A 13,869-nucleotide genomic window follows, 5' to 3' on the forward strand; every position below is an offset into this window, starting at 1 on the left:
GGTAAGGTAGGATTCAACTGATCAGCCAGGAAAATGTCAGAGTTTATTTTTATCATGTGTCTTTGTCCTTTCTCAGGTAACTGGATGACTTACACATTCAGTGACAATAGTCCAGGAGTGGCTCAGAGAGTCGAAGCTGATCAGAACCAGTCACCCGAAGCTTCCCCTTCACCACCCAAAGAATCTACCAGCAATGAATGGTAAGTGGTTGGTTAAAACAAGAAAATATGAAATAAATGATTTACTGTTTTCAATGGTATTGAGTACTTTGTGGATGAAAACCGAAGACATCATTTGCTAGTAATGTCATTTGATGTAGGGCTGTACAGTACTGTTAAACCAGAAACTTGTTTGTGACAACTTTGTGATTCCTTAATGACAGCCATTTTCATAGCAATAACATTTCGCAAATTGCAATTTAGTGTTGTGATTCAACTATTCTGTGGCATAATACTGAATTTGAACCGTCTGTGAAATTTAAATTTAAAGTTTCTGGTTTTAAAGTATACCTTCAGAAATGCTGTGTTTTATAACCTGAATTATTTTCTTCTTAATTCTTTATATATTTCAGGGAAGAGACTTCAAGCTGTCATTCAGACTCCACCGTCATATCCGTACCCAAGCCCAGGCCTCCTCCTCGGGCCTTACGTGCCATCAGCAGCACATCAGCAGGTGGTACCAGTGTGGGAGGAGGACAAGGCATAGCCAGCAGTGGGATAGATCTGGAGCTGCCCACGAACATCCTAGACCGCCTCACAGACCCACACCAGTGGGAGGCCACACTGACGGGGCTCTTTGATGCCTACCCTAACATGGACTCTAGTAGTACGTACGAGGAGATGCACAGCATGGAGAGTAGGTCGGCCGTGGCAGCCAGGGCCACGGGAAGGTGGATACGCAATAGGGACAACAAGGTCAAGGTCCTACATAACTATCGCTTCTGGGTGCTGCCCTGGAGGTCAATACGAGTCAGCTTTGACAGGCTGGCATTCCTGGCTCTCTTTGACAGGTGAGTGTCCTGTAGAATACAATGACAGTTATTATCCAAGCCTTGACAGTCTCTTCAGTTCTATGCCAGCCTAATAAATCAGTGGATTCTGTTGCAATTTCTTAACTCCTTCAAAGTTGTAGGATGAATTTTGTTAGAATGTTCCTAAGGAATTTTTGTGATTACCGATGCAGTGTTGTACCCAATTTTCTCTGTGGGCAGATATTCAGATTTCTTATTGTATAAATGATGATTTGATTCAAAACTTTAAAAATGCTTAATTTCCTTACCTTTTGCAAATAGTATCACTTCATTAGACACTTATTTCCAGTGGGTTGCATTCCAGTATATTCCATGCTAAGTAATAAATAGTTCATTGAGAATGCATTCTTTTAACCCTTTCCATGCAGGAATCGCACAGTGGTGGAGAGTGTGTTTGCAGTGTTCCTAGCAGTACTAGTATCCCTCCTTGGCTTTGCTGTCATGACGCAAGGTTTCCTTTATGATTTCTGGCTATTCTGGTTCTGCCTCATTGTAGCAAGTTGTCAGTACTCTCTTATCAAGGTAAATAATTTGTTTCATTTTTATATTCATTCACCCAATTAAAATCCTAGACTGCCAAATTATTTTGTGTTTATTATATGATCACACACATTGTACATGTGCCAAAAGTTGCTATGTTCCATTTGTTTAACCAAAGCCTTAAAATATTCAGTTCTTTTTGGAACCTGTGAATGTAGATAGACAGAATAAACTAACAGAGTCAATCATTACAAATAGGAAAATAGTGAAGATTAGTTATTGGTATTACATGACAGAAATGAAAAGTAGCTATATATTTCAGAGGTGTAACTGTTTTCTGAAAAATATATTAGATCATAAGAAGTTCTTTTATCTAATTCATGAATGAAAATGTCTCATTAGGCGTAAAGTTCTCACTATTGATTTGTAGTTATGGTTCTTGTCTTTTATATTTCAGAGTGTTCAACCAGATGCTGCCTCCCCAATGCATGTAAGTATTAATATGCTCTTCATTGTCACAAGCACATGCCATGTATTTTTTATTGAGAAGACAAAAATAAATATGATAACATGAAAAAAAATTGGTTGAAAGATCTTGGCAAATGATAATAAATTAGTTCATCATTTAGGTGAAGGAAATGCAATATGCTCCCAAATTTAATTTTCATGTTGGGTTTTGGAGATTTCATTATTTTTTCTATAGATAAACATGTCTGAACTGTTGCATATGGTTATACATAATAATAATAATTATAATAATTCTACATTTATATTGTGCACAACTCTGCCAACATAATCATTAATGGCACTCTTGGCGCACACATACAGTATGTGATTAAATGTTGCTTCATTTTACTCTCTTGATACAGGGTCATAGTCCAGTAATAGCATACAGTAGACCGCTCTACTTCTACCTATGTTGTAGCTTGATCCTGCCTGTATGCTTCATTTAATCTGTTTTTACTCTCTTTATACAGGGTCATAATCCAGTAATAGCATACAGTAGACCGCTCTACTTCTGCCTATGTTGTAGCCTGATCCTCCTACTAGATCATCTCTCCAGTACGCTACATTTAATCTGTTTTTACTCTCTTTATACAGGGTCATAATCCAGTAATAGCATACAGTAGACCGCTCTACTTCTGCCTATGTTGTAGCCTGATCCTCCTACTAGATCATCTCTCCAGTACGCTACATTTAATCTGTTTTTACTCTCTTTATACAGGGTCATAATCCAGTAATAGCATACAGTAGACCGCTCTACTTCTGCCTATGTTGTAGCTTGATCCTCCTAGATCATCTCTCCGGTATACTACATTTACTACATTGTAGACAACTGGAGAGGAAATGGAGGGCCAATGGCCGACTTCAGACTGACAAAGAACTGTACTGTGCCCAGCGTGACCTCGTAAATTCACTTGTGAAAAAGGCGAAGCGCTCATACTTTGTAGATCTTATTGAAGACTGTCGGAATGATTCAAGAAAGCTCTTCTCAGTAGCAAACCGACTTCTGAATCGTCGACAGTTACCACCACTTCCAGCCCACACGGATAGCCAGCAAATGGCCTCTACATTCATCCACTTCTTCCAGACGAAAGTCAAGACCATCTGCGACAGTTTATCACCTGACAAAACACCACACCATCCCCTTACTTCCTCTTCCTTTGAAGTAATACAACCTACTACCCCCAATGAGATTATGTCACTCTTACGTAAACTACCCCCCAAATCATGTCAGTTAGACCCTGTTCCCACTAAATTATTAATGGACTGTTCCTCCACATTCGCTCCCATCCTTTCTTACTTGATTAACTTGAGTTTAGAGCAGGCACATGTTCCTTCCTCATTGAAAATAGCTCATGTTACTCCGTTGTTGAAGAAACCTTCTCTGGACCGAAATTCCCTCCAAAATTATCGACCAGTTTCAAACCTACCGTTTTTGTTCAAAATTCTTGAAAGGGTTGTGTTTTCTCGTCTTTCGGATTATTTTCTGGACAATAATTTGTTCGACCCTTTCCAGTCAGGTTACAGAACCCATCATAGTGTGGAAACACTGCTTGTGAATGTGTCCAACTATATCCTGCAAGGGATGGATAGGGGTAACTCAACTGCTCTCCTGCTGCTAGACTTGTCCTCCGCCTTCGACACCGTTAATCACACTATCCTTTTGAACACACTTAGTTCACTTGGTGTCAAGGGTGAGGCATACAAATGGTTCGAGTCTTATCTGTCATACCACTCTCAGATCGTTTGTATTAATGGTTGCAAATCAGTTGCTTTGCCTCTCTCTTGTGGAGTACCACAAGGTTCTGTGGGCGGGCCCACTCTTTTCTCAATTTATTTAATTGGATTGCGACAAGTTTTGTTACAACATGGCATAGATTATCATATTTATGCAGACGATATTCAACTTATGATTTCCTTCAATTCAGATCAAGCCGCTGCAGAACGAGCCGTTCATCGCCTTGAATCTTGCATGGCTGACGTTCTTGATTGGTTGCTCGCACATTCCTTGAAATTAAATTTAGACAAATGTGAATTCCTTATATTTGGTTCCAAAGTACAGCTTAGTAAAGTTAATATCAATTGCATTTCATTTTCTGGCCACATAATTCACTTGTCACAAACGTGTCGCAATCTCGGTGTTATGTTTGACTCAAATATGACAATGTCTAACCAAGTTCTTAATATTTGTAGATCTGTAAGGTACCACTTGCGTAATATCGGTTTTATTCGTAAATATTTGTCCAAGTCTGCCACCGAAAAATTAGTTCATGCTCTGATTTCCTCCCGTCTTGATTTTGCCAATGCCCTCCTAATCAATCTACCCCAGAATCTAGTGTCCAAGCTTCAGAAGCTTCAAAACGCTGCAGCTCGTATTGTTTCTCTGACCACCAAGCGTACCCACATTTCCCCAGTTTTGCAGTCGCTACACTGGCTCCCAGTAAAAGATCGCATTGTTTTCAAAATTTTGTTGCTCACCTTTCATTGCGTTCACGGCTCTGCTCCTCAATACCTTATCTCTCTAATCCAAAACTACACTCCTGCAAGACCTCTACGCTCATCCACTTCCAATTTTCTTGTAACCCCCAAAATTACCAAAACGTGGGGGGAAAGATCTTTTGCATACTCTAGTCCTAAATTATGGAATGGCCTTCCTGAAGACATCAAAAAATGTTTATCCTCTGATTCTTTCAAAGCTCATCTCAAAACATTTCTTTTCAAGTCTTGATCTTTTTTCCTGTTTACACGCGCCTTGAGCACTCCACAGAGTGGATTTGGCGCGATATAAGTTACATTATTATTATTATTAATCTGTTTTTACTCTCTTTATACAGGGTCATAATCCAGTGATAGCATACAGTAGACCGCTCTACTTCTGCCTATGTTGTAGCCTGATCCTTCTACTAGATCATCTCTCCAGTACGCTACCACATCGAAACAGAACGCTCTTTGAGCTCTACAACTTTACCTTCACGTCTCTTGAGTTACTCATCTTTGCAAGGGATCTTTTATTAGGTAAATTATTATTTGTATTATTCACCTGGGAGGGGTAAAGCGAATGAATCACTGTGACTCTCGGGTCTCTCCTCCCGGTATAACTGATTAGGGTTATGCAGGTGGACCACCACACTCAGGCCCCCCCCTACTCTTATACGAATAGTGTAGTGGGTTCTCAATGTGCAAAGGTGGTGACTCTCCTCTACACGGGGCCTCCATTCAACATCTTAACCACAGCATATGTGACATGCAGTCGCACTTTCCTGATGTTGCAAAAGGATAATTCTGAATTTTGACAAGGGCATGGTTTGATACGGAATTAAATGCATTTAACTTAATTGAGGTGTGATACTTAGGGACAAATATCACTGCCCGAGCAAATTTTTTAATTGAAGGAGGCTATGAATGTATCATTTGACTTTTAATTGTTTTTATTTTTAAAGCAAGTGGTTTTGCATTGACATCATTTTGTAATGCTTCATGATTTTTCATCCTTGCTTTGTTTTAACTGAGCATGATATGAGTGCAATACATGTATGTAGTGAAAGGCAAGTTTTTTCTGTATTGAGGTCTAACACATTGTCTTGTGTATTGTTTTCTTTTTCCCGCAGTGTTTATACTGTTCTTTCCTCTGGTCTTCCTAGTGGGTCTTCTCCCTCAGTGCAATACGTTTGTCATGTATCTTCTAGAAACAGCAGATATTCACATATTTGGTGGCAGTGGTGAGTTTACATATGTGATTAAACAAGTTTCTTGCGGAGGGGGCACAGGACTCTTACATTTAAGGGCAGTGGTAATGTAACAATTACCAATTAGATGAACAGTGGAGAAGTAAAATATTCTACCCATGTGTGTCTGCTGCAAGTTTTTGGCAGGAAGAGGAATTTTAGTTAGTCTCTGATGATGCATAGATATTTAGTTGTACTTTGCCTTGACAAAAGGAAGCAAATTTTATGTGCATTCCAAGGGGAAATTTGAAACGGTTAAAATGGTGTTTGTGGATATATGTATCATTTGTTCCTTTATCATGTTTTAGACTCTCAATGGTTTTTGTCTTTGATATTCTTTTTGCCAGGTACCACTGGTTTGGGAGCTGCTGCCTACTCCACCTTCCGTAGTATAATAGCTGTACTGGTTTTATGCGGGTTTGCCTATGGTGGCCTTCAGGTAAGTAAACACAATTCTTTCATAATTTATTTCCTAACTCTGTAATGTACCTTCCTGCATATCTGTACTTTTATTCGTAATCAAGTTATCAGCTGACATCTATTCATGTCTTACAAATTAATTTCACTATCACATTTTGAATTTACTATTTTACCGGTAGTAATGTTTTTGTACTAAACCTTTGAGCTGCCCCTAAAGTTAAGCAGATAACAGTGCACATTTTTTCAAGATTCAAATAAGGTTTTATTCATGACTTGTCAAAAAGTCCAAGGACTAACAATCCAAGTTTACATCAATATAAAAAGCATTCAAAAACATGTGTACATATACATATAAAGATAACATAGCAAATGAGAACAAATATATAACAATGAATAAATGTTTAAATCAAAACAAAACATGCACATACTCTCCATCCACTCCATATGTTTTGTGCTCATCCTTACGTAGCCAGGGGCCTGATGAAATATCCGGTGCCTTAGACATGAATTTAACACACTTACTTCAAACTACCTGATATGGAAATTCTAGAAGTTAATGTGTATTACTTGTTCTTGCTGATCCCTAAGTCCTTCAAACATTTTTAATATGTTATAGTCCATATATGGTGATTATTGTATGTACGGTAGATGATATAGAGGTGTTGTGGTCTTGTGGATACTTCACCAGACTGTGGTTCACATGGTTTGCGGTTCCAAGTCATTGATTTACGTTTGCCACTCTCTACCAAGGTGCTTAAAGGGTACCCGGTAAGATGTGAACATTGATGTGGTTGGATTAACATGTGTGTGCTTGTAATGTGGTGCCTGGCTGGAATACTGCCCAGGGAGTAGAGTGTGTGCACTCTCATGTGCGGGTTAGCTAATGAATCCAATGATCGGGGTAATAATACTTACAATGTTAAGCACTTAGAAATGTAGTATGAAGTGCAATATAAATGTGATTATTATTATTATTATTATTATAGATAATGAAAAGCGAATTATGAAAGGAAATTAACAATTGGCATAATGTGTTTGTTTTTTCAGGATGAAGAAGCTTCATCTCAGCATGTGTTATTCTCTGTGTTTTGTGGGTTAGCTGTAGCTGTCAGTTATCATCTCAGTAGAAGTGCCTCAAATCCTGGTGTTGTATGGTAAGTAATAACCAGGGCCATGTTTCATAAGAACCTGTTATCTATAGCAAGTTACAATAACTGTTATAAGCTACATTACATTTTGTTAGTGACATATTTGTTCCCTATATTTTACTGTTCTCATCTGGGCTTTCTGCATAAAACTTAGCATTGATGGTAACTTTGTCATTGATGGTAACTTTGTCATTGATGTTAACTTTGTCATTGATAGTAACTGCCTGGTAACCTTGACTTGAATGCCTGTTGAGTGATGTTGCCATGGTAGTTTATATTAATGGCCAAGTTATCATCAGTAGTAACTTTTTTATGCAACAGGGGCCCTTTTAGCAAACCTGCACATCCAAATTTTAATTGGATCCAAATCTTTTTGTTCCAGTGAGGCAAAATGGTAACAAGGTATCATTTCGCTAATGAAGAGTCTTTTATGCTAAATTCTGAATTGACTTGTCAGGTCCATCATCAAGGAACATGTAATGCCAGAGGAACACAGAGGGAATACTGAGGAGACTGAAGAAGAACAGATCAGAGATCCTCTCCCAGACAAACTCAAAAAGTCTGTGGTAAGTTCATCCATTTCATTATCCATTCATTTCAGGTGTGCCTAAATAGTGTTAAAATCAAGGAGATATATGTGAATAAATGCAAGAGCATACTAGTATATGCAAATAAAAAGGTATGTATATCAACAAATTATGCTTAACTATTTTAAACATGAGAGAAATCAGCAGTTTCTTTATCCTGAATGTGTATATAGTTTATGATTATTGCACACAACATTGAGAAGGTAGCATTACTGTTTTGTATGATTTTAATGAAATTCAATGACAAACCTGTTTTAGTTGATATCATAAGAGGAAGATTTTAGGAGCTTTAAATAACTCTTTGATTTATCAAACCTTTGAACAGTAACATTTTAAAACTAAAAACGTTAACTTACAAGGAATAATGTTTCATGTTTCTTGTATTTTCATGGTTATCATCTTTGAAAATTCTCTGTAAAATGCAATGTTTCCCCCCAGATTTGTAATGATTTTGCTCTAGCCCAGATAATAGAAATATTTATCATCGTTTATTTCTTGTTTGTATTTCAGAGTGAGCGTCTTCAGTCTGACCTGATAGTGTGCCTTGTGATGGTAGCGTTTGTTACTGCCCTCCACGTCAGTACTGTCTTCACTGAACTCATGGTAACTACGTCTGTCATTCCTAGAAGATTTGATTTGTCATTTTAATTTAACAGACATTTCCAGCTTGATATCGTAAAAAGACACAGTAGAACTATAATTAATTGAAGCACAAGAAGCCTTGATCTAAAAGGGTTTTCATTGCACTCTCAATAAATGTATTATGCTCTTTATTCAGTTCTGTAAAACGCAAATTTTAATTACAGCTGGGTTTGTGGCAATCAATATTTGCAAATCTGTACCACTTGCAAAAGCCTCACAAGATGCTTGTGTGCAAAAGTATTTTCTTTTTAATAGCTTATAAAACTCCTGTTTTTTAAACATTTTGATTTGTTGACCATACTTTGAAGCAATTAGCCTAGTCTCGGGATACCAATATGTGAATTTTAATGACTCATTTGTATCAATTCTCTTCTCTCTTTTTTCTCTCGATAGCCTACGCTGAGCTATGTGTTATTCATCATAGCTGTAGTTGTAGGATTCCTGCTTCATTATATCTTGCCTCAACTTAGGAAAGAGCTTCCTTTTGCTTGCTTCTCACAACCCCTACTCAAGAGTAGAGAATATCATCAGTTTGAAGTCAGAGGTGAGAAAATACATGTAACAGAACAATGTAGAAAGGAGAGATGTGATGAGTTCAGATTTGGTGATGATAGACGTGTATGTTATACTTACAGTAATTTTAAATTACTGTCTTTATCCCAAACCTCTGCACTTTCAGCAAAAACCTGTGAAATAAAGGACAATGTACAGTCATTTGCCACTTTTATTGCAAATGCTATTGGGAATGAGATTTTGCTTGAAAAATCTGTTTGTGATGATGTGTGGTGATAACTATTGATTGCTTTGAACTTGCGTGTATTTAGCATGACTTTGTTTATTCGCATATTATCCATCAGGCAGATACCAGGGCCCTGACTTACAAAGAGTTCATATCAAGCACAACTAGCTATGTAAATAAGAGATAAGAGACTGTAAACTTGCGATTGTTCGGAGAACTCGTAATTGATTTGGATCAATTGTAACTATTTGTAAGACGGGGCCCAGGTCTTATTGAAACCCAATATTTGATCTAGAATATATCAGGAAATATTTTTTAGATGTTAAGATTACTCTTCCATGAATTTTTTTCTTCTTTTATCTCAGTATTATTTTCTATTCAACTCAACTCTTCATCATTTTTTTTCCTTGTGTCTTTAGATGCAGCGAAGATAATGCTGTTTGAGAAACTGTATGTCTGGTTATGTTTTATTGAGCGCCATGTACTCTATCCTTTGGTCTTTGTGAGTGGACTCACTACATCAGGACCAGCCATTGCCCAAAAATTCACCCCATTGTAAGTATTACTAGTAACTTTTGACTTGAAATGAGCTGTCCAATGCTCCTCTGATTATCCATCAGTACTTGTGGCCTCACAATGACAAATTTTATGAGGATTTTTGAAAATCATTGTTATATCATCTGAGTATCCCATTAAAAAATAAAATAAACAAAAACACTTCAGTAATGTGAAATGGTCCTTTTTATAATGTGAGTCATTTTAAGAAACAAATACGTGGATGGAAACAATGCATTAGCTTTTTACCCACCACCCTATATATACATGAATAAATAAATATCTAGTGTATGAAACAGGAAATCAATGCACTAATGTATTTGTATAAATGGAGTGAAGCTTTTAATCTTGTAATATATATGTTTGATGTATATTATTCTTAATTTTTGACATGTCCTTTTCGTCCCTCTTTATCAGAAATGGATAAAATTTCACATATCTAACAATCACATACAAACCGTATTTTTAATTTTGAACAGTGGTGGAGCCATCCTAATTAGCATATGTGCTGTGAAGCTCTTGAGAGGTGCATACGGAGACACCGCTCGCCAGTACCCTATCCTTGCCTTTACTGCACTCTTCTTCAAGTATGATTACACAGCTGGTTCAGAGACATACCTCAATGATTACTTTGTCATCCACTACTTCATCATGACCATTTTACTCACAAAGGTATGCCATTTTATTTTTGCATTTTGTTGATCTGTTAGATCTTTCATATTTCAACTTTTGCTTTGAAATGCTGATGTTATTGTAAATGGGAATTCTTTTTATGTGTGTATGTCTTGATAATTGAAGTACATTGTTCAATTTTTATTATGACCAAATTGTCTTCCCCAGATCATTGAATCTCTGCTGAAGCTATATCAATAATGCATTATATCAATGATAATATTCATATTCTACATATTTTCATAGTACATATATAACACCAGTTTATGTGCTTTGAGTGCTATTGAAAAAACTTTGGTAACTTCATTCAGCACAGTGAATTTCAGGGAACTAATCCTACCAGGGACTTGTTAAACACCTGGTTTGAGAAAGAGACACACTCACAATTGTAGATCAAATGTTGTCTTAAGGGCTTACACACCAAGTTTGAATCCTCAATCTTTTGATGGGAAGTCAAGTAAATGACCAACCATAAGTGCAGATTTGTGAATAGCTACGAAACAAAATAACTAACAGTGTATCAATGTAATTTCTCATCCCTAGATCTATGAATGGTTACTGAAGCTGCAGTTTGTCTTCACCTATATAGCTCCTTGGCAGATCACATGGGGTTCAGCATTCCATGCTTTCGCTCAGCCTCTCAGTGCTCCTCGTATCCTTTCAGACAAACTTCATGGACCTGATTGATGTTTAAGTAATATTGACTGCCTTCTGGGCAATACGACATATATCGCCCGAACCGAAGGTGAGGGTGATATATGACAAGTCGTATTGCCCTGAATTAGGCAAGAAACTCATACTATTTTACTGTAAATTACAGTAGCTGATGCGTAAATTACAGTAGCTGATGTGCGATGTAAATTACAACTGGCTCTATATTATTGCTCTCTAGTTTAACACGCATTTTACCATTGACTTTTCAGATCGGGCAATAATATTTGTTCATTGGTTTACTGTATAACCGTATTGACCGGCAAATTACACACAAAATCCCTTTGACTTTTCTGAGCGGTCAATAATATGTTGGCTTATCCATCAAACCTTGAGGGCAATAACATTTAAGAATTGCCCTGCTCAGATGTCTGATACGGTTAATAACAACTAATATTCATATCATTAGATTTACACATTTTGTCAATTTCTGCATAAACTTTACAGATTTGTCCTAGTGAAGCACCAAGGAAACTTAATTGCAGTACACAGGTTGCGTTAGATACCCTATTATTCAAAAGCTCTTCAGAATTTACTGGCAATTATTTGTTTAAATAGTTAAAGTCAAAGAAGTATATATGAATGATAAGTGTCGTTGAAAATGTGCAATTTTATGAAGGCCATATATCAGTGAGACAAGTTTTCAAATTCTGAGACATAGGGAATGTGAACTTCATTGCAGCTGTTAATCAGATGCCTAGATTACATTGGTTGTTCTTTGATATACTATGCTAAATAGATTCATTCATTCAATACAAGGATCAAAGCTGTAGTAGCATTTTTTATGTACAGTTTATTATATATTTTAACCTTGACGATGTGATACAGATTCAGCCATGTTGTTTGTCCAGACGACCATTTCAGCGTTGTTCTCTACCCCTCTCAATCCTATCCTCGGTAGTGCAATATTCATCACATCTTATATCAGACCAATGAAGTTCTGGGAAAGGGACTACAAGTAAGTCCTAGACTATCACCCTTTCAATATAACTCTTTATATTTACAGTCCAAAGATAAAACTACCATGATGTTATGAGCTGATTTTAAGTTATGTAATTTCTGCATGCAGAGTAATCAACCTGACGTATTTTAAACAGAATGTCTGTTACAAAGTAATATTGTTAAGATTAACTCTTTCCTATATCATATTGCTTTTATCAATGTATTAACTTGGATATATTAGGAGTGTTGCAAGTTCTCTTCTATAAAGTTAAAGTAGAGACTATAGTGTTTGTATATGAACACATGTGTAGCTGTCATGCTGACTATGTTGTTTTTGTTACAGTACCAAAAGAGTGGACCATTCCAACACAAAGCTCTCCACACAGCTCGAGAAAAATCCAGGTGAGAATCTTATTATTTGTTATGATTGTTTTCTTGTCACCAATCATTTGATTTTGTTTTCTCTCTCTCTTAATACTTTACAGGGTCTGAATTCTTTTACCTAATCTGTTTGGGTTTTTTACCCAAGAATATACACTGTTTATTAAACTGTTAGTCTTGCTCTGAATTGACATGATTTTTTTATTTTTATTTGGGGGGAGGGGTGAAATTGTTGCACTGAAAGGCATTTGAATCGAGAGAGTATTACATATGATTTTACCTTGCATTTACCAGTCTTCTCCTTCCTATTTCCTATTTCATACTTTCAAGGTGCTGATGACAACAATCTGAATTCCATCTTCTACGAGCACCTGACGCGATCCCTGCAGGAGAGTCTATGCGGTGATCTGGTGTTGGGTCGCTGGGGTAATGTGATGGCCGGAGATTGCTTCATCCTAGCCTCTGACTACCTCAATGCTCTGGTACACATAGTGGAGATGGGTAATGGCTTCCTCACATTCCAGCTTCGCGGACTTGAATTCAGAGGTGAGTGTATGATGATAGTATCTGCTTGCTTTGGAAAAGAGGCACTTGTAATGGCGTAGATTTTATCGCTTGCTTATAATAGCTTGAGACCTTATGTTTCTGGTTGTCTGTTTGTTTGTTCAAATGAATGTCTGTTTGTCCCTTATTTATACCACGATACCTTCAGAAGTATTGAAGGGATTTCGTTAAAATACAGATATGACATGTAGAGGTATAGCAGGTTTACCCAACTTTGGGTTCTTAGTTCATAGTGAATATGACATTTTGATCTACAATAGTGGTAAGGAAAAATCTGATCACTGTATCAAGCCAAGTGATATTCATCAACCATACTACTTTCTTTTATTTCAGGGACATACTGCCAGCAGAGGGAGGTAGAGGCTATCACAGAAGGAGTGGATGAAGACGATGGTAAGTAATAGTAATACAGTACCGGTAGATGTTATAGGTTTACCATAATGATGAAGGAGGATTGTGGATCTCATTCTTGCAGTAGCCAATGTCTTTGTGTGTCTGATAGCATTTAGTGTCATGTTATGTTTTTGCAATTTTCATTATATTTGTCTATTCCTTACCCAAAGCAACTATTAAGGTATCATATGTCAACAATCCCTTTTTTTAAAGTAACAATTGTTTCCTGAGATGTAGTACTTTGTCAGTAGATTAAGTAAATGAACTTGTGCTGTGTTTCGATTTTAAACACTAAGATATTTGATTTTAAGCTCCATTTTTATTGTTTGCCCAGTGTTATTCCTATAAACAACATGACCTTTGACATTCTAACAAT

The 13,869-nt window shown here is 36.9% G+C and overlaps 1 protein-coding gene across 1 annotated transcript in view; it reads left to right on the top strand.

Annotated features, from left to right (window-relative positions):
• Positions 1-13,869, top strand: part of LOC579498 (pecanex-like protein 1) — a 107,739-nt gene that overhangs the window by 40,001 nt on the left and 53,869 nt on the right. Inside the window, exons 11-28 of the mRNA XM_030998327.1 lie at positions 77-200; positions 572-1,009; positions 1,399-1,552; positions 1,968-2,000; positions 4,849-5,029; positions 5,623-5,733; positions 6,087-6,178; positions 7,207-7,313; positions 7,765-7,873; positions 8,405-8,497; positions 8,930-9,080; positions 9,695-9,830; positions 10,310-10,502; positions 11,046-11,154; positions 12,042-12,171; positions 12,499-12,557; positions 12,867-13,082; positions 13,434-13,493. Coding sequence (XP_030854187.1) covers positions 77-200; positions 572-1,009; positions 1,399-1,552; positions 1,968-2,000; positions 4,849-5,029; positions 5,623-5,733; positions 6,087-6,178; positions 7,207-7,313; positions 7,765-7,873; positions 8,405-8,497; positions 8,930-9,080; positions 9,695-9,830; positions 10,310-10,502; positions 11,046-11,154; positions 12,042-12,171; positions 12,499-12,557; positions 12,867-13,082; positions 13,434-13,493 — 2,496 coding nt within the window. The remainder of the gene's footprint in view (positions 1-76; positions 201-571; positions 1,010-1,398; positions 1,553-1,967; positions 2,001-4,848; positions 5,030-5,622; positions 5,734-6,086; positions 6,179-7,206; positions 7,314-7,764; positions 7,874-8,404; positions 8,498-8,929; positions 9,081-9,694; positions 9,831-10,309; positions 10,503-11,045; positions 11,155-12,041; positions 12,172-12,498; positions 12,558-12,866; positions 13,083-13,433; positions 13,494-13,869) is intronic.

The sequence above is a fragment of the Strongylocentrotus purpuratus genome, unplaced genomic scaffold (genome assembly GCF_000002235.5).
Source record: "Strongylocentrotus purpuratus isolate Spur 01 unplaced genomic scaffold, Spur_5.0 spur5_scaffold_5, whole genome shotgun sequence".
Taxonomy (NCBI): domain Eukaryota; kingdom Metazoa; phylum Echinodermata; class Echinoidea; order Camarodonta; family Strongylocentrotidae; genus Strongylocentrotus; species Strongylocentrotus purpuratus.